Raw genomic sequence first — 20,871 nt, 5'->3', positions numbered from 1 at the left:
ACTGGTGATTTTTGTTTGCTATTGTCCATAAATTCCATGGGAAAAGGGCAGCAACGTGTTTCTCTGTATTTTCCTCTGAACGCTGAATCTCAATGTTCTTACTGACTATCAAGTAAATATTTAAACAAGAAATGCCTCGAGTGACCTGCATATTTATGTAAATGGTGCGTTGCTTGGAGCCCTTGCAACACCTTAAATTCTTGACAAGTTTATCACACAACTATGTGACACTGTGTAGCATTTATCTACACACTGCACAACTCAAATGAGTGCAATTCAGTCTTACTATAAAGTTAAAAATCTGAATGTATGAAAATAAACTTAATTATAATAATAGCTGTAATCTTTTACATCAGGTGTCTTGCTGGCAGGTTTTTGCACATTTTGTCTGAAATAGGGAAAAGACACTTGACACTTTCGTTGCTGTTAGGCTTCATGTTGGAGCTTAGAGTAGAAAGACGTGGAGACAGCGCCCCCATATGGTCATAATCCTGATGTACTGGTTATTGTTCGCCACGAAAACATCACGTGATTTCATTCACCTGACGACTGCCTCTTAGGCCACGTGTATCATCCCAGCAAACGCGTCTTACCCTGCGTTATATTTCTATACAAGCAGAAGAATGTTATTCACCTCTTTTGAGGTTAGGCTTGTAATCAGTGTGAATTTCATATATAGTGAGTAAATTTAGGTCAAAGGAACAAACATTTTACATGATATGATGATCAGAAAAAAAAAGAGCAAAATAATGTGTAAAGAACAGAAAGATTTTAAAAATCTATGTGCTTTGACTATATGTAATATAGTTCCTAGAAAAGCAAGGCCCCTTATTGCCCAACTGCCCTGTTAAATCAATTGTCTGACAACAACCTTAAATATAAAAAGTTTGCATAAAGACACTACAAAGACTAGATAACACTAGAATTACAATTTACATATGTAAATGGTCTTTTCCTGTATAAACAGGGTATTTTGTTATTTTACATCAACCAATCATACCCTGCTTTTTTCCCCCTTCCTGGTCTTTCTGAATAACCTACATGAACTAAAAATAATCTCACTATACTCACATCATTTTGAAGCGGACAACCTATGCTAAGATAAAATAAATAAATAAATAATGGCTTAAAATTGGTCCGTTATAGAGGGTTAAGGTAGAACCCAAAGGTTTGTGTATAATAAACAACTGAGAATTAAACAGTCTTGGAAGCTTATATTTAAAAAGTATGATAAGTCATGCTTTAATACAAAAATATTCCAAATACTGTACACTTGTTCTGAACATGTGCAAAATGTCAAAAAAAATATTTACAATTCCAGTAAACAGAATTAAAAAAAAAACCCATATAATGACCAATTGATCGGATTGAGTTTGAACCTAGAAAAACGGAAACGTTCTCTTAGAGATATTAAGCCCAAACTGAAGAAACAACACAGACACAACATCCAAGTGACAGGAATGGAACAATGAGAATGTTATTTACATGCGCAAGTATAAGACACAAAAGACCCACCAGGCTGGATCCATGCACACAAATTTTAAATGTAAAGTACTTGATTGAAATGTAAGATTGATGCGATTCAAATGTTAGTAGAGTTCCAAGTAAACAGGTTTCTGTGTAAATGGACATAGTGGTTATAACCACACGCTCAAAGATACAACGGTTGATTCTAAGGTCCTCAAAAGAATTTGTAAAATTTAAAAAACAAAACCATATCCCACACACACACACTTTTCCAGTTTTCTCCCAGTAAGAAATGCACTGGTCTCAAACTTGAGTTCATGGTTATAACATGAGTCTGCTCCTCCACATCAAGTCTTCTTTGTCCCTTTCACCCTCTATCAGAAGACTCTTTCACAGGCACGGAAATTTCTCAGACCAGGAGCAACAAGAGTTCTGTTTTTAATCACAAAGTCCTTCTTTTACAGAGATGTTGGCCTTTTTTTCATTTAATTTGCAGGAGCTTCATCTTGTTTCCTAAAAGCAGAAGAGGAACAATTAAGTGATGAACACTAACCTTTTAAAATGAACATTTATTGGAGTGACACTTACCCAGTCCTTTAAGAAATTTGTTCACACCACTTGGCTCAGGCTCAGGGCATGAATCCAGATACTCAGCCACTCTGGTTTCAAAGAGACCTGTGGGAAAGATGGAAAGACAGTAGCAGAAAAAAAGGATTAGACAGTCTTCATATGCTACAGCTCATTACGCACAGACCAGATGTCAAAAAATGTAGAAACGCAGTAGAAAAGTGCATTATTCCCATCACACTGACATACTCATGGTCTCTTTTACATGCAGGATCAAAGTTTGTCTCACCTTATTTTTCACTTACACCGTATCAAACGTGCGTATGCACAGTTTGAATTTATGTGTGTGGTCTGCACATCTTTATAAATAGCATTGAGTGGGAAAAGGCTTATGCATACTTTTTGTCCGTTTATACGCCCAGCCCCTAGTGCTTGCATGCAGGGAAAATTGTTTTCACTCAGTTTTAGGCTCGCTTGTTGTGACTCATTTAATTTAATGCATATGTCTGCTTTAATATGATTCAACACTGCTATTTATCCATTTACCGGTTATGTGGAAACAATGACTTGTTTATTTCAACTTTTATGCAACATCTTGCAGGATGATGTTTTATATTCTTCACATTCATCTGTCCCACCAAGATGTACAACGTTGGCTACGTTTCACTGTGAAGCTGGATGAATTCTAAATTTCTGTTTTGCTTTTGTATTTTGCTGTTTATTGGCACAGCTCTGCAGTTATTATGTTAAAAGGTAAAGTCAGCCTCTGAAGCAATGAAATCTAAATCGAGCACAGTTCCAGCTGGCATGAGTGTCTCCCGCCTCATGATTTAGTTTTACCTATTTTTTTCAGAACTCTAACAGTGGAAACAAAATATTCCCAAACAGAAAAAAACATAACATCTAAAAAAATGACCTCTTCCTCCTCCCTTGCGCAGCTCCTTGTCCTGAATGAAACCAGCAAACATCTGAGTGTCCATGAAGAGCTGCAGGAACTGCCGGACTCCCCGAGAGGGATGAGATTTGCGGAAACTGTCCCGCTGGAGCTCCTTGTTGCCATTGGGGGACTCGACCATGTGGAGTGGATAGTGTCCCACTAGCTCCACGAACAATCGCACAAACGCCTCCGACATCAAGGAGCTCAAATCAGTTTGCTGGTCTGAATGATTAAATAAGGAAAATGTTAGCACAGCAGTAAGGTTAATACTTAATGAAATGCTAAAAGCCTATGATTACATGAAAAAAAGAACAACAACAAGGGGGTCATCAACACAAATCTGGTTAAAGATTTGTAATCACACAACTGGAACTAATGAGCAGAAAACAGAATGTGCATTGATCTGCAGTAGGTTTGCCCTGCTGTGCTGCTGACATTTGCAGCTCATTTCTGCACAGCCAGATTTAGCTGGCAGAACAAAAGGACACACTGATAGTGCTATGATGAAAACTGATGCCAGCAAATATTCTTCTCATCGTCACTTTAAAAATGGAACTTCATCTTGTGATAGCGAGACTGTTTTGTAGATAAATCTTGTGTTCTTCGCGTCTGTTCCACCAACCTCCACACGTGTTTCCATTTTCTTCTCTCAGAATATCTTGCCTCTCCTCCAGGATCTGCTGCAACGCCGCCTGGAGTTTACTGGGCAGAATGCAGTCCTCATCGCCCAGCTGTCACACATCACAAGAAGGGTCAACAGCAGTCACATGATGCAGTTTCTAACCATGCATTTAATCCGTCACATTGTCTTATAGTTAATATCTATAGTAGCCTCAATATAAAAACATCAAATGTCACTCGTGTTTTCAATTTTTGCTGTGACAAACTAAATAATTATATTTGGTGCTTTGATCACATTGTTTTTTCATGCACTAGATTTAAAACCCAAGACCCAGTGTTAAACTTCAAAAGCACTCTGTACTGGGAAATGTAGCCATTTACTGTTTAATGTGCAAGAATGCAACAGGCCAAAGGAGCAGAATGCCTCCAGCCCACACTGTGCAAGTCAAAGATTTTTAGCCCTTTATTCATAAATTCAAACTGAATGGAGGGATGTTTCTAGAATTACTCATTATGTGTATACTAATATAATGAGCACAACCACACAAAAGTCTGTCAATGACTGAAAAGACTTACTGTTAACTGACAAAATTGCAGCACTGAATCAGCCTTAATGTTTTGATTGTGACAGGACTATGTTCTGGGCTTACATCCCATATAATTTGTCACTCTCAAAATATTCAGCATGCTACCGAGGGACAAGTGTAGGCAAAGCCATCTTTTTGACTGAGACCACACCTATCATTCCCATTATACGTTGTGTGTACACACCTGAATGACAAACTTGTTTGCACACAGATCCACTATGAGCACCTGGGAAGACAGCAAGAAGAAGAATTGACAGTTACTAACTGTAAGACTTAACAATTGTGTAATAAGAGTTATATAAAGGTCCAGTGAGTGTGAGTTACAGTGTGCTGCTGCACAGTGGAAGCAACAGCATGCGTGGAGTGAATATACAGCCAATAAACCATTACACAGGCAGGACTGTCTTTTTAAAGCTCTAATTGTTTTCAAAATTATTTTTACAGACCTCTTCAATGGGAAGCTCCAGCACCTGTGGCAGGCAGGGTGCCAGCACCCCAATAAGGAATGGGGTGGGGGAACAGCTGATGTCCAGCATGCTGGCTGGTAACACCGGCACGAAGGTGTGCTGCCAAGTAAACGGGTAGAGCAGCGCCAAGGCTGCGTGGCTGCAGCGTGACAGCACACTGCAGTGAAGAGATTAGATGAGAGATGAGGTTTATCAAAACACTATTCATGCAATTCCCACACAGATCACATGACACTGAGATATCAATCATGGCTCCCTAAAGATAGAGGATGGCCACATGTATTATTTTTCCACCAAACACTCACAATAAACTGTAAGAGCTTTCAGCAAAACGCCTTAAGTATCAAAGGATTCTCTCAATGCAACTGATCTATGTTAATCCTCTTAGTTCAGCAGTCACTGCTACTCCTGCTGACACTCCTCGTCCCTTTACAGAAAGTTGCATGCGTGCTGTGAAAATCCTCCTCCGCTTTCACCTGGTTGCTCAACTTCTACAGCTAACATTTTCTTGGTTTTGCCAAAGAGCCTTTTTTGTGTTTTTCAAACAGTATCTGTAGCCTCACTAAGATATTCAATCTTTAAAAGGTGAATCGCTAATTTCCCCCAACATTTTCAGCTGCTCTTAGCAAAAAGCCAAATTTCAAATAAAGCTACTTGGAAAAGAAATTTAAAAAAATTTCTCATGGACATTTACTTACGATCTACATTTAATAACTTTCTAATTACCATCAGTCACTTTTAGAGCACTTAACAGAGCAGTAATTGCTTGCCATGCTATTAGAAACTTTTAATTAGTAATTTAGTGTATGTGACCTTTTGATTTTTCTTAATTAATTTTAGACTGTGTCACTTTCTCTAATGTGGCAGTCTCTATTTTTTAAGCTCAGTGTAACAAGCAGCTCACAGATGTTACTTAAATGATGTAAAACACAGTTAATTTCACCATGTGCAATGTGTTATTTATACCCAGTGTTAGCATTTCTATATTACTTTTTGGTTATTTGGCTAGAGTAAAAGTGAGTTATGGTAACTGGATCAGAGAAACACATTGGTGCAGCATTGCTCGGGTATTGGCATATAACTCTGCACTAAGGTTGTACACATACCAGTCATATGCTTGAAGTTCCAGGTCTGATTAGTTTCGAGTTTGTCTCTTTTGCTCTCTATATCCCACTCTGCTCTCTAAATGTAGCATCTGAATATTCTGTCTTTCCTCACAATTGAGCAGCTCAAAATTGTATTCAGTGTGACTTGTTTTGAGCTGTTTTGTGTATGTAGCAATTTTTAGTTATCCTACAAGGATACAAATGATGTTAAAAGAAGCCTCCATGTCAGCCTGAGCACAGACAAACTAGAGTGGATCATGCATGATCCGGGCAGCATATGAACTACTTGGTGTGAACAAAAGCCAAACCAATGTTGGACAGAAATCGGTGTTACATCCTGTATCACCTAATGTTCTCACAACTTTTTGAAACAGGTGCTCAGCTTTAACAGGAACTGTTAGAAGTTTGACATAACAATGCAAACTTACAAAGGCATATATCATGGTGGAGCGAATTACCCACTATATTGCTGTATTATAGCCATCAATGCCTGACTGGTCCTGCTGTGAGATGCATGCTACTACATCATACCTGAGTTTGTCAGCGACAAAGATGACCCTCCTCTCGAGCAGAAGGGAGGCGAAAACCTGCAGGAGTTTTGTGACACTGAGACATTCCAGCAGACTGTCAAAGTCCACATGCTCCAGTCTGGAGTCCACAGGTCGGCATAAAGTCAGTTCCTTGCAAAGCAATGAGAGCACACTCAGTCAGGCTAAATATAAATTGTAGTTGTTGACAGTGTGTATGAATGGCTGAAATGTTTATGCAAAACTAAGCCTTTTAGGATGCTGAATACCCAGGTTCATGTTGTTCGATCTTTTAACATCTGCCAGATCACCAGAGACTTATGAATGATTAGAGCCAGGGGTTTTGTTCTGTTCTAGCCACATATCGAATAAACATAATTCCGGGAACTAGAGGTTGTTTTTCTTTTTTTAAAGAATGAAATCTGATACGTGCATTTCAGCCTTGTAATTCCTCCGATACAAGTTTTTCCATGTGGGTATGCCAAACAAAAGCATAAAAAGCACCTGGGGAGATAAGTGTGTTTTTTGTCCTGACTCTCTCCCCTCATCCCCAACTGGTCAGGGCAGATGGCCGCCCCTCCCTGAGCCACGCTCTGCCTCAGGTTTCTTCCTGTTAAAAGGGAGTTTTCATTCTTCCCACTGTTTTCAAGTGCTTGGTCGCAGGGAGTAAAATATGATTATTGGGGTTTTTTCTCCATTATAGTAGGATCTTCAACTTGAGCACGTTGAGGCAACTGTTGTGATTTCGCTATATAAGTAAAACGGTGTTGAAATGAACTGAATATGATGCTGAGCTCTTGAATTTTAAGAGGTTATAGTCAATGGTCAAATGATAGATGGGGACTTTAGATATAGGTTTTAAATCTAGGACTTCCAAATGTAAGGCTTTGACTTTGCCACACTCCCTGAGTTTTACTGGAAAGGATCCTTACTTTGCATATTTTGACTCTGTAAAACAGAAGTGATCAAACAGTTTGCTGTCAGTGTTTAAAAACACATATATATGTTGCAGCATGGCTGAGCCCTATTGTTTTCACAAATACCCTAAAATTTTGAGTCATTCTGAGTTTGCAGAAGGGAGTGGCTAGAAGGAGCAAAACTACTAATTAACATTTCCTCTTTTGGTTTCAGGCTTACCTCACTCCCAGCGCCTGGGACGAAGCTCTTAACGGTAACTGTGCGTCCAGGGGCTGGAAAAGGAGCTTCCATCACAGTACGCATAAAAGGGTACACGAGAGCCGGAGATATTTCTCTGCGCCTCTCCACCTCTTCCAGAATCTGGTCAGACAAAGCCAGATGAATCAATTTTTGCATGCAGATGGGGTTTTCCTTCAGAGCACACTACTGGTTGTTAATTTCCCTCAGGCCAGCTGAAGGATGGATGAGACACAGTTACATGCATACGATTTCCTTTTGGGAAAGAACCCCACACCCAGTGACTCCTCAGGATTATCTTCTAGTGCACCCTCATCCTATCTTTAAACATGCAGTTTTAAGGCAGCGGGTTTCACAATGTTCAGGGGATTAGCACTAAACTGTAGTCGATCCAGCTCTTTTCATGTCGCAGTAAAAAGTTCTATCAGCAGAAATATGTGTGCACATGTGTTGTGTCTTTACCTTTGCAAAAAGATTGAAACAGCCCAGCTTGCTGACAATACAGTGCACCTCAGGAAGTCTCTTCCCCTTTCCACTGGGCTTAAAGAGACAGTTTCAAATGATAAAAAGGAAGAAACAGAGATGTCATTACAACACCATTAAACACGGCATATCTCTCTCAGTCTCTAAAATGGCAGGAGTAGAAAATCCTAAAAGTCATAAAGTCCCTATCCATGTTTTTCATAGTGGCATCAGTTTTTTCCCCCCATGTCCTCTTCATTAGATGTAACATCCAATGTTGAAACCATAAAAAAACCTGAAAAATCTGCAAAAAAAACTGTGCTTGGACAATAAAATTTAAGTAGAATATCAATGACATAAAGCTAATCTGGATCAGGATCCATCACAATCCACAGAATATAGGCCATAAAAATGACAAAAGCAAGCTGGAGCATAATTTGGGTGCAGACCCATGAAGTGATCACTTGGTGTACCGGTAAATTGGATTAAATCCTATTGAGATTCTTTGTAATCATGACTGGACCGTTTTGTTGTTATGAAAGCAGTCATATGAAGTTATTCTCTAACTGCAAATTGAAGATTTCTAAGTGCAGGAAAACTGGGCGCCACAAGTAATCTGAGCATGAGTTTTATGCTTTGGGGATTTACAGCAGACACTTTGCAATGGTTTCCGCCATGTTACAAACACAATTACTGGATTAATCAAGAAAATAACCTGCAGGTTAATGAAGTGAAATTCAAATAGATGTTAATGACACAGTATCTGAAGCAGCGTCTGGAGAAACAGCAAAACTGAAAAAGCTCTCTAAGTTGTGCGAGTTGAGAAAAACAAAATATAAAACTCTCCACATTAGATGTGGCCTAGATCTGTCTGTACTACCCAACAACAAAGTTTATCGCAGACATCTTAACAAGACAACTGCAATAGCAGTAACAAAGCAAAAGAAAAGCACAACACTTGTCATAATTTCAACATACAAAACTGAACCCTTCTCAGGCTAAGGAAAAGGGAACATGATGAAATTCTTCTTGCTCTCTGTCATTAATACAGAAGTGGTTTATGGTCTGTGACTCACATCTCCTAAGAGATGTTGAGTAAGCACAGGGCAGGCTGCCATATCATGACACACACACACACACATGAACATTTGAGTCAAATGCTCACCAGGATCTTACGGCAGTAACAAAACCAGCGGCTGCCATCTTCTCCAGTCAGGACAAAGGAAAACGTCTCGCTGTCAACGCAAACACAGATAATGCGATTTATCCGAGGTAATTTAACCATGATGTTCCATGTATAAAAATTGGTGGGAAAAGAGCTGGCTTGATATGAATGATTTCATTATGGAATCATTTCATTACAATTAATTAAACAGGAAAAACACTACACTAAATAAAGACAGACAGAACAGAAAATATGTACATGTACATATTTGTCGTCTGGTAGTTTGTATTGGCACAGATGCATATTTTAGAGGCAGGAAGGGAGTGCAAGTTCTGAGCATAACCCTCATTACAACAATGAACCGCACAGACAAAATGCATGCCCAATTCCCCTTAGCACTCCAATTTAATTAGATCAGACAAAACTTTAATCATCCCTGTGGGGAATTTAAGTGATTGCAACAGTGATTTATGGGTTACAACTAATAGCTGGAGATATTAATAGAAAAAGAGGAAATGGGGTAATAAACATGGCATAAATAAGAACGCTGAACAATACAAAGTCAACAAAAGGACTCCAACACAAAGAAAATGAAAGGAAGATGAAGAAATAATACAGTCTCATGTTACCATTACATCACTGGCTTAGCTTTGCTGTGACACAGCATACATCAGGCATGGTGTTAAAACATTGTTGTTGTGTTTAAGCTGACCTAGGCATCAGTGCAGAAGGTTTCCAGTCCTGAGAATCAGGGAAGCAGAACCTTGGGATCACCTTCAGCTGATCCTCAGCTTCTTTGGAAAGCCGGGACGACTTCTCAAACTGAAAGAGAAAAACTCAAGGCTACTACAGGCCAGTCGATTCCCAGAGATCCAATAAAATCAATAAAACAAACAACAACAAAAAAAAACACCAAAAATTAAAAGTGTTAAAAGTTTCCTGTAAATTAAAATAAATAATAATAATAATAATAATAATAATAATAATAATTTTTTAAAAATCAACAAACATGCACAGTCTCAAGTATGTGGTCGAATGCACCTAAAGAGATCATTTCTTTTATATTCCAGGGAGAAAAATGCAAATATATACCCAAATCTGGAAAAACACATCAAAAGAGTCCATCTGAGAAGCCTTATATCAGCCTGGGAAATTCCCCGTATACAAATTCTCAAAAGGATTTTTTGTTATGTACAATGAGAATCCCTTAATATCACCAAACAAGATTACAATTTAGTTGTGAAATTGTCACAAATGACATCAATTCATGCAATATGAACAAAGCAGAGTTGTGCAGACTGCTAACCATTTTGGGGAACTGTTGTGTAATTTCAGGGGAGTAGGTGTTTTCTTGGGAGCTTTTTCTTAGTGACACCACCACAAAGATCTGGAAAAGCTGCTGCTGCTGCATCTGGATCAGGTCTCTCTCCAGGGTGCGGTAGCCTGGCCTTCGTTTCAATGTAGACTGGATGTAAACTGATCTCCTGGAGCCTGTTCAACACCACACAGTGACACAATACAGTCATGTTTATCCTGGGAAAAATCCCAACCAGCACAGAGAAGCAATAAAAGGTCTTCTTAATGTCTATATAATGTAAAACTGTAGCTATAACACTGACTACTTTAAGGTTGCTCAATGATGACCTATCATGCTAATTTCTAACTCTGCTTTTTATTCTTCAACTCTACTACAGCGTTGCATGATTCACACTAAATAAAGAATCCTTTTTATCTTATGCTGAGCCTTGATTCAACTTATTTCATTCACTGCCTGAAACAAGCTGTTTTAGCTCCATCTTTCTAATGAATGACTTATCCTTTAAACATTAGTTGAGCTCCTAATTAAAAACTTTGGAGATGTTTGGTGTGATCATTTAACACTAACACTATACAGTATATGATGTTTTTATCTTCTCGTTTTACCGTAGCACTGGATTTATACTTTCATTTTTAGGAACTAATAGTATTTACTCCATATAAAGTTATCTACCTGTAAACTTTACCCAGAACTAGCATAAAGTGAAAGATTCTGTACGTTTGTTATACCTTTGGTGCCGTCCTCAGGGTCGCTCTCAGTCCCGCTGGTCTCCTCTGCTTATATAAATTGGAGGAGGAGGGATAGATTAGTGAGAAGCAGAGGAATGGGGAAAACTTGACAGGCCATAATCAGATGCAGACAGCAAGTCTTTGTTTCATAATTTCATTTCATTGCCGACTGCGACTGGCCTTATGTGTATCATCAAAAGATGGGTATTTCCACCAAGAGGCTCAACTTAATCTTGATGTGTTGATGTGGATCTGCCACTATGTGTTTGTGTCTCACCTCGCACGGTGACTCCTTGGTTCTTCACTCTCTTCCTCCCTCGCTTGTCATCAAAGATCGTCTCGATTTTGTTGACATACTATGTAGTAGAAGCACAGGTGCTTGTCAGCCCCATAATTTTAGAGCCATTGCAGAATCCTGATTACATGGAATTATGATATATAGCCACTAACAGCTACTAAATACATAATTATATTACAGATTTTCAGCATTTTTTTCTTCTTTTTTTTAAAACCCCATACCCTTGTTGTTCTTTCTAAAAGAACATAGAGTGGGAAGCTTAAACTTTGTTTTTAAAAGAAGCGCTGCCAATTGAGGAAACAAACTCGTATGGCAATGACAAGTAACATGTCTAACTAACCATAACAGCACTGTTTTGAAGCAGAACAATACATAATAAATGAGTTATTGTCAAGATCTAAATGCGTATTTTTAATATATTCAAAGATTTCCCAAAAGCGGTTTGTCTAAAATATTTAAGAATACTCAACTCACTCAATATTTCATTATTACTACAGTTTCAGATATTCATTTTACACTATTGAAAAGTTACACAATGGTCTCTTCCTAAAAACAATCAAAATCAACATGACGGGCTTTTTCAAACTAGCTCAAACTCATGGTACTTGGGTCACATTGGGTTTTTTAAGCCATAACCTCTTTTTTCTACAAATATATTTTAAAAAACGCTTTTTTCCCTCTTTACCTTGTCAGTAAAGTCTGTCCCTGTCCAAAACCTTTCCACAGCCATGGGTTAGATGTCCGTAATACTCTTCTGTCTGAATTTACACAAAGTGTTTACACATACTGCTCCAACACTATCTATTATTTTCAGCATCAGCTTCTTCCTGTTCAACAAGTAACCGCCTCCTTTTCTGTTCTACGTAAAACATGAATCATCATTCACTGCCACTCTGTCAGTCACAGGTCACATGGAAATGGGCACCAAAAATGCTGTCAGCCAGCCATAGTATCAAATTCAATTGTATGTGCAAATATACCTGGGGTATCCTGTGTATTTTCTGAGTGCTTCCACGCCGTGGTGCAGCTGGTTTGGGAGTGTCTGCAATGGTTGAAGATTTGGACACAGCTTGGAACACCTTCCTGTCCACTTTACTAGCATACCTGTATAACGTTTGGGGTTTAGAAGGCAACTGGAACAAAAGAAGTGCTAAGTTAATGCTCAGTTTCAGATAATTACTTGGTATCAAACTACAATAATTCCTTCTTCCTTTGTTTCTCAGGTTGACACATTTGTTACATTGATGCATAACTAATAAAAATACTCCTGTACTATTAAAGCGGGACATACATGGAATGTTATCCATTACCTTTGGGAGAGGCCTTGCAATAGGGATACACATTGGAGATAGCTTGACATCCTCATAGGGGTTATCTCTGGTCACATCACCTGAGGGTAAGGTAGAGTGATGGGAAGGATTAGACAGCATGCCTGGACGTCTTCAAGACATAGAAGCAACTGAGACAGCCTAAATTTGCTGAAACTACAACAAATTGTTTAAAATGCATGGTAGCACCTATCTGCCAAGTGCTGTGAAATACTGAATTTGTGACATTGCAATGCAAAAGCTATTATTATACACTTGTATCAAACAGCTAGGCCACATTTACAGACACTACATATTGTGAATAGGTGTTATGTCTGATCCCACTAGTCACAGCATGTTTTTCCATCGTGAACATGAGGAATAATTCTAGTAACTGTAGGAAATCTGTGGGCAATCAGGAAAAGGAAACATCATCAGTTGAGCTGCTATACTTAGTACTACTAAGTAGTACTAAGTATAGTATGCTTAGTACTACTAAGTATACTATACTAAGAATAGTATACTTAGTATACTATTCTTAGTTAGCGTATTGTCTGTCTTGTTAATGTTGGTTTATAATGGAGCACTGTAACAAAAAAATATTTTCCCCCAGGGATCAATAAAGTATTCTGATTCTGATTCGGATTATACAACAATAAGCCAAATCCTAACTGAGAATACTGAAATTTACATCAACCCAGCGACAGGTACCCAGGAGTCTTTATGATTTCCTGTCTTTGTCTTTTGTGCTAACAGCCAGATAAATCAGAAGCTCTGGAAGTTCATTCAAAATCAGCTCCACATTGGGAATAGGACTTACAGACGATGTCCTCGTAAATATTGTCATCAGAGTAGGCATGGTAAAGGGCATCATCTGCCCGAGGGCCTTGCTCTGCCGTCAGGCGTGATGCATCCTCATACTCAAAGGACTTCCTGTGACAGGGAGAGAAGCGATGGCAGTGAGAAAGGCTGTTGACCTAAAGATAACCATTATACTGTTCACTCTATTGTTGTATGTTTAGCCATTGCCCGACAACAAAATGCCTTGTTGATATGAAACCCAGAAAAACAAGGAGATAGTGCAGGGAGAGAGAGAATAATCATCATGGAAGGAAATGACTGAGCGCATGATAGAGAAGTTGCAATATGGTAACAGTTTTTCTGTGTCACAGACAGTACAGAAATATGGAAATGGACAGTCTGTCTGAGTGCAGAAACTGAAACTGCGATGTTACTAAAGTTCACGTGATAAAATACCTGGCCAGGTGCAGATACTTCATAATGTACAAGCTTAAATGAAAGCTTCCTCTAAAGATGGTAAACAAGAAGCCCTGTGCTACCTGTGTGCAGACATGACAGGAAGACTCCGAATCGAGCTACTGGCATAAACTAAAAAGGTTGATTACATTGCCTACAATACGTAACAACAAAAATATTGCACAATTAGTAGTTTGTGAAACTCTGTTTTACAGTTTATGAAACATCCTGTCCTGTGCTCTAACAGAGGGGAAACAGACTTTCTCTACCTACATGTGAAAAAAATAACCATTCAAACTTTTTAATCTATTGGACAAGCAAACTTTCGTCCTCTTTGAAAGGGTACCTAATGATAAAGGCACTGCAATCAATAACACCTACACCTACCTATGTTTGTATCTTTATATTTCAACAATAGAGTAGGAAATATACCCCATTATTCATTATACTGTCAAATGTATGAAATTAGAATTAATGGATCCTGATTAGAGGCCAATAATTAGAACCTTTTTAAAAAAACAACAACATATGGTCCAAGTATCAAGTTCTCTTTTACACTCAAGTATATTTTACCATTATTCACCGTCTAAAAACCTCTTTAAAGTCTTCAAAATGCCCGAGTCTATTATTAATATTTTACACTGCATGTATTATAAACATCTGCCAGTTTTCTATGACTGGCCAATCCAGGAAATTCAGCCAGTAGAGCCTTTGATGCAATAAAAGGTCATCAGAAACAAAAATTATATTACAGGATCTGCAGGGACAGCACCAGTCAAAAGTCCATCCAAAGTGCTGACTGGTATTGTAATCATTTCAAATGCTGGTGTCAAAGTGCGCGGTTCTACTGTCAGAAGGACAGCACCAGCTTCAGGTGGAATGGCCAAGTCAGATTTGAATAACACTGAAATATTGTGCACGCAGGATAACCCACACACAACTTCAGATATTTTACATGATAACAAATTGTCAGCAAGGTATATTAGTTTCTAAGGCCAAAGGGTGTACTTTCTTTATCTGCAGAGAAGTAAAATCTATCAATCATTTTTTTATATTTTGTTGAAACCATTGATCACTCCTTTTCTTTACCATCTTTGTCTGTATGTACCGTATTAAAAAGGATTAAATGTTTGCTTTTTATGTGTCAAAAGCAATGGTTTTCACAGGACTACAGATAATATAAGCATGTGACACAGTTTAGTCTTGTTTTACTCGGCCTTTAAAATAATGAAAGAGGGACTGTGTGTGTGTGCCCGATGAAGATGACCCTGGACCCATGGCTGCTCAGGAACTAGGCCATTTCTAGACAATAGACGACAATGCTGCCAGATATCATGTGACATCACACCAGGACCCCAGCCAGCAATCAGACTCTGACAGTACCCTCCCCACCCCAAAACTGCTCTACATATACTGTAACTGTTCAGTAAACCTTTCTACTATAGTTTATATCAAAGAAAGTGCTGCAACAGTTCCATTCTACTTTACTTTTAACAAGTACTCTATGATTATTTATGCTTTTCTTTTTGTGCACTTACTGACCTGTTCTTTTTATGTCTTGAAAGTCCTTCACTCTTTCCAACTGGACACGGAGGAGGTGGGAAGTTGGGTGGTTGAGCTACCCTCCTGGTTCTCGTGTTGGAGTGATTGTTATGAGAGGACCCTCTGTCCCATTGTACCATGTACCCTGTGTTGTTACTGTTCTTGGTTCCCCGATACTGGAATGTCCGCTGAGGTTTAGGAGGGGGATTAGCTTCACCTGATGATCCTCTGCCTTTCTCCCAGAGCAGTCTGTTTCCCTCAAGCTTCCGCCAGAAACCCCGGGAAGTGTAGAAGTTACCAGCAGGCATGTTGTCTTCTGGATCATCAGTTGACAGAGGTAGAGGTTTAGAAACTACTTCAGCATCCAAGATACGACATATTTTTTGGTCACCGTTGGCAGTAATGATTCGTTTATCTGTAGCCTCCACTTTGGGAGATGCAAGTATTTGCGTTGAAAATGTTTTATTTCCTGGCGACGTGGCTAATAATTCACTGGAACCACTACGCACCGGTTCTGACTTCCTGCCACCCACACTGTGTCCAGCCTGTGCTGGGGATTCCTGAAAATCAAATTCCGAGTTATTTCTTTTTGAGACGTCGGCTTTTGCATGAAGACCGCCTCTCCAGCTCTCGTTTGGACAACCATTGCCTAGGAGATCTCCAGACAGAGTCCGAGATACAGTCAGAGGATGTACTTTCACTCCAGTATCATGGCCACTGCTCTGCTGACTGCGGCCTTCCCACTGGGAGATCTTCTCCTTGATGTTAATGACTTGCTTGTGAGAAGGTATCCTCAATGGTGGCCGTCCTTGCTTGGCTGTGGGAGCCTCATTCTGCAGCACAACCTCACCAACCCCACGTCTGACCTGCTCCGCTCTTAGAGCCAGCATATTGTGTCAGCTCATCGCGAATCCTCCATAGGTAAATGTATCAAGTATTTCCCCACAACAGACAGAATCTACTTATTGTTAATTATCCATAAACTGTAATCAAAATCAAAAGAGCCACAAAGTTTATTGTTGGTTCTGTTCTGTCTTCATGTCGTTGTGTGGTGGCAGAGGATCGTTTTCCTCTTGTCTCATTTTATAAAACAACCTAAAAAGAAGATGACAGACTAAAATTACTTATCAGTACAATTAAATCACATCCAAAGAGCACAGTGCACACTGTAGGATCAGAGAAACAAAACCCCAAGGGAAATCTTTCCCCTGAAACAGCATGCATCCAAAGGTGAAGACAAGAACATACTCATGTGAATGCTGGTTTCTGAAAATAAACCTAGTAAAAAAAGAGAAAAAAAGTAAAGACAGTGACAGTGACACATACACTACTATGTATGTGTGCAGTGACCCCCCCCCCCCCCCCCCCAAAAAAAAATAAAAAATTCTTCTAGGCCTAGGAGATTTCTGTGATGCCTTCTTCCTAGGCCTCCTTATAGCTGGTCAAATACAAAAACACCTGTAGTACAGCAAATCAAATGCACCTCATTTGAAAGGCTGTCTTTAAATGGTATGGGGGAAGACCGTCTATGCCAGGGGTCGCCAATCCCAGTCCACGAGGGCCGGTGTCCCTGCAGGTTTTAGATGTGTCCTTGATCCATCACAGCTGATTTAAATTTAAATGGATAAATTACCTTCTAAACATGTTTTGAAGTTCTCCAGAGGCCTGGTAATGAACTAATCATGTGATTCAGGTGTGTTGACCCTACAGGGACACCGGCCCTCGTGGACTGGGATTGGGGACCCCTGGTCTATGCGATTTCATGAAGCGTTTGAGACACGGAAAAACACACGAATCTCATTTCTTGCATAAAGAGCCAACGACAATTGATGACGGGGAGCATTTTAACCCCACCTATCCACATGTGGTCGAGCTCTAGATTAGGCGTTCCTCACGTGGTTTAACTATTTATCAGACACAAAAAATAAAAAGATATAAGACAACATATTCTAAATAACTGCGGCCTTTGCTATATGCACTTTAAACTAAAAATCACATGTTGTCAAACATGCACAGATTTGATGTCTGCGATTGTTTTGCAATGCACTCAGTCTGATTTATATATCCTTAGCCGGCATCAACATGATTGCTGAAGTCTCTTGCTCCTGCTTCGCTGGAACCAAACTATTTGGACACGTCGCACATGAGGATCAAGAAGGGGAGACATGGTAAAATTCCACAGCATAGTTCATGATGACTATGAGCTGCATTCCTGCAGATGGAGAGGAGGAGGGTCAGTAAATAGATTCAGCTACAGACAGTCGGACAGTCACTCAGTCTTGCAAATGACACCTTTGTCTGCGTTTGACCCAAATTAAACGTATGTTTGTAGTGGAATGCTGCTCCATCATAGCCAGACCATGCAATGACAATGCAGCTCCCGAACTGACCCACTTGCACTTATTCGTCTGTGTGCGGTATGTAGTACAGGAAGACATGAGTTGCGTTTCCTGAGCTGCAGGAAGAAGGATCAGCAGTGTCCATAATTATGGTGCAGAAAGATTTTCACCCAACCACTGGTTTAAGCTATGTTTAGATCATCTATATTCAAACACTGACTTGGAAATACAAGAAATCCAGAAATATATCAGCCACTGGCCACTTACAGTAACACTGTGAAACATATCAAAATGGGAGCTTCCCTCTTTTCCATGGTATTCAGTTAAAATCAAATATTAGTCCCAAAGCAGTGAACTGTACATTGTTGTGTAGAAAAGCCAGAGGGAAAGTCAAAATGAACGTTTTAATAAGGCGTTCAGCTTTACAGAGTGGCATCCCAGCATTATTTTAGTGAAACTCACTGAGTCATCCATGTAGAAACTAGACAGGGGACACACAAAGCTTGGAGAACCCAGTCATCAGTTGGCAACTAAATTAAACCTAATTGCAGCTTCAAAACCGCCACAACACGCCCTGCAGAGACGTGTGGCATGACATGACATGTTGGAGGTGAGGTATTGTACAACTGTAGTTTATCACCAGCAGTGGCAGTCGGGAGTATAATAAAAGAAAAATGCAGGTTTGCTTTACACCAACATAAAAGGACAGAGCAAGATAAAGTACCTTAAAACGACTGATCCTTCAGCAGTCAGCGGGGTACAGAGGCATTCATTTCCACATCTCCAATGAGGGAGTGACAGACAAACAGCTTTCATGAGGTGTTTTGTGTCAAGTTGTTGCTGCTAGCTGTGCCAAAACAGTCCAAATCCTCTCATAAACACAGACTGAGGCAGATAAACAATCTAAACATCATTACTTCACAATACCACAGTGATAACACCTTGAGTGGCACATGAATATCGAAGAGGCTTTGTCTTGACAGTTATCAATTAACCAAGTTGATTTTCCTATATATTTGGCAAAGCAGACAAATGATTTTCATAGAGCATTTTACAGCCTTAAAGGACAGAGACCTTTGGGAGCTCTATGACCTGAATTGCCTCCATATTTTCTGTTATGAATAGTTACTATGTCCAGATAAACGGAGATAAACTGGAGATTAGCAGGAATGCATGCGGACTGAGTGAAAGGAAACTAGGCTCATGTTTTAAAAAAACAACAACAACAACTGTAAAAATAAATAAATAAATAAATAAATAAATAATAAAAAAATGTCACCCCGCCCTTGCAAAGAACTGAAACTTGGAAACTTAACGGACTCGTTATGGTGAAACCTGTTAAACCGCCGGCTGGAACAGCAATACAGGAATAACGTTTTAGTCACCAGCGAAATCGTACAGTGTAATAAACGAAAAGAAGAAAAATAATAAAAATAATTTATTGGATGCATGCCGAGTTGAAGAAAGGGACTTACTGAACCAGAAAAAGTATTGATACTTACATTAAAACGTGATAATAGCTATACATAATACCGTCAGGTTAAACTTGCCATAGTTTCAGTGGCGTTTGGTGTTGACTTGTCACCATATGAAGAAAGCACAAGGATTGGAGAAGTGTGGGAGAGCTATAAATTTTACGGCCAGCTATTAGCTAACGATATCACTGAATGCAGAAACAGAGCTCCTTGAACATTTTAACTAGGGTTTTCTACGAGAAAGTGATATATAAGCTGTGAAGTAAGTGTAAAGATAGAAAGATGGGTAGATGTGATAGAATCCATACTACTTACCAAAGTATAAGCAGGACTCATGTTCTTTCCTCGTTTTCCCGGCGATAAAATAAAAACCGCAAATAAAATCCGACTGCGCTCGGTCTCATCGTTCTATCTGGGAAGGTCTCAATAACGTAAAAAAAAATGCTACCGTTGTTCAAAAAAAGCAGCCTACAGACTGGTAAACTTAACTTATGAGCACGAAAACTTTATGAGGTATAAAAACGTACCGCTTATACTAATATCTAAACACAGCATGAACAACAACCACAAAGAAAGTGGCCACAGAGGAGAGAAAAGCTGCTAAAGCAGAACACTCCTCGCCCTCCGTCTTTGGACAATTAGCGTCAAGTCAGCCTGAAAATGCGATTTCCGGTTGTAACTTTCAAAATATAAGAGATAACAATTCACCGAGTGTCGTTTCCCCCAATTTATAAGGTGTTCATTGAACTTTCTGGGTGAAAATTGTTTTTTTTTTTTTGTTATGTTCAGTTTTTTATGTTGTCCGTTTTTTATTTTTTATGTGTCCTTTATAAAACGTAAATATTGTAAAAGTAAATGTATTTTAGTCCACTGCAATTGTACGTTTGCTGGCGTCAGTTGTCCAACAAGACCACCGGGATATCGACATCATAACACATGCCACTGAGTTTTGGGAGCAACAAAAGTATCTGAAATGATTTCAAATATTAAAGGAACAAGCAACATTTACATGCATTATCCACCACACCATTATTTATGACAGCACTGCTGGAAGTGGTTAACAAATAACTGTATTGGGGGGTTGTAATGCAACATTTCTGTCTTGTTTACAATAAAAATAGTTTACCGTGCTTTTATTTGACTTCCAGCTTCCCTCATACTGTTTCTGTCGAGCTTGACGCGCTGACTGTGAGAAAGTTTGCCTGAAGCCTCCAAGAGAGACGACGTCATCACCTCAACTCCTGCAGCTGTCAACACTGAACAAATACTGCTGTCTTTGAGTGTCCTGGGAAATCTAGACACTGGGTTAGGAGCTCCATCTTTGCGATCGCACAACTTAATAAACATAACTAGGTGTTTAATTTATGACGTTTGTGATGCAGAGCTTTAGCCTCTCTAACGTAATTGTGAACTTTAGACTTTATACCTTGTCTCAAACTTGATCTTGGCAACATGATGTGAACTCGGTTCATTTAGGTTAGAACAAATGCTGACTTTCATATCGTGTTTTGACTTATAGCCTAAGGTAATTTTGCTGCTAAACGTT

General features: G+C 39.2%; 1 protein-coding gene across 2 annotated transcripts; it reads right to left on the bottom strand.

Annotated features, from left to right (window-relative positions):
* Positions 1-1,348: 1,348 nt before the first annotated feature.
* On the bottom strand, positions 1,349-20,007 carry dennd2c (DENN/MADD domain containing 2C). Of its 2 annotated transcripts, XM_085345133.1 has the most exons (19): positions 19,641-20,007; positions 15,512-16,606; positions 13,533-13,645; positions 12,716-12,795; positions 12,386-12,538; positions 11,385-11,463; positions 11,108-11,152; positions 10,368-10,552; positions 9,774-9,883; positions 9,062-9,131; positions 7,897-7,974; positions 7,417-7,557; positions 6,284-6,432; positions 4,626-4,803; positions 4,364-4,405; positions 3,594-3,702; positions 2,951-3,193; positions 2,056-2,142; positions 1,349-1,980 (listed from the first exon to the last, which is right to left on the bottom strand). In XM_085345133.1, exons 2-19 carry the CDS (start codon positions 16,399-16,401, stop codon positions 1,949-1,951), a joined length of 2,784 nt encoding a protein of 927 aa, XP_085201259.1. In that variant the 5' UTR covers positions 16,402-16,606; positions 19,641-20,007; the 3' UTR covers positions 1,349-1,948. The 2 variants fall into 2 exon arrangements, with proteins under 2 accessions (XP_085201259.1, XP_085201260.1); XM_085345134.1 differs by lacking the exon at positions 19,641-20,007 and having other exon boundaries at positions 15,512-16,629.
* Between the last annotated feature and the right edge of the window lie 864 nt (positions 20,008-20,871).

This window comes from Diplotaxodon limnothrissa, linkage group LG20 (genome assembly GCF_057381915.1).
Source record: "Diplotaxodon limnothrissa isolate DT_005_m linkage group LG20, D_limnothrissa_male_GT1.1, whole genome shotgun sequence".
Taxonomy (NCBI): Eukaryota; Metazoa; Chordata; class Actinopteri; order Cichliformes; family Cichlidae; genus Diplotaxodon; species Diplotaxodon limnothrissa.
The sequence above is the reverse complement of the archived record's forward strand: the minus strand, read 5'-3'. Positions and strand labels throughout refer to the sequence as shown.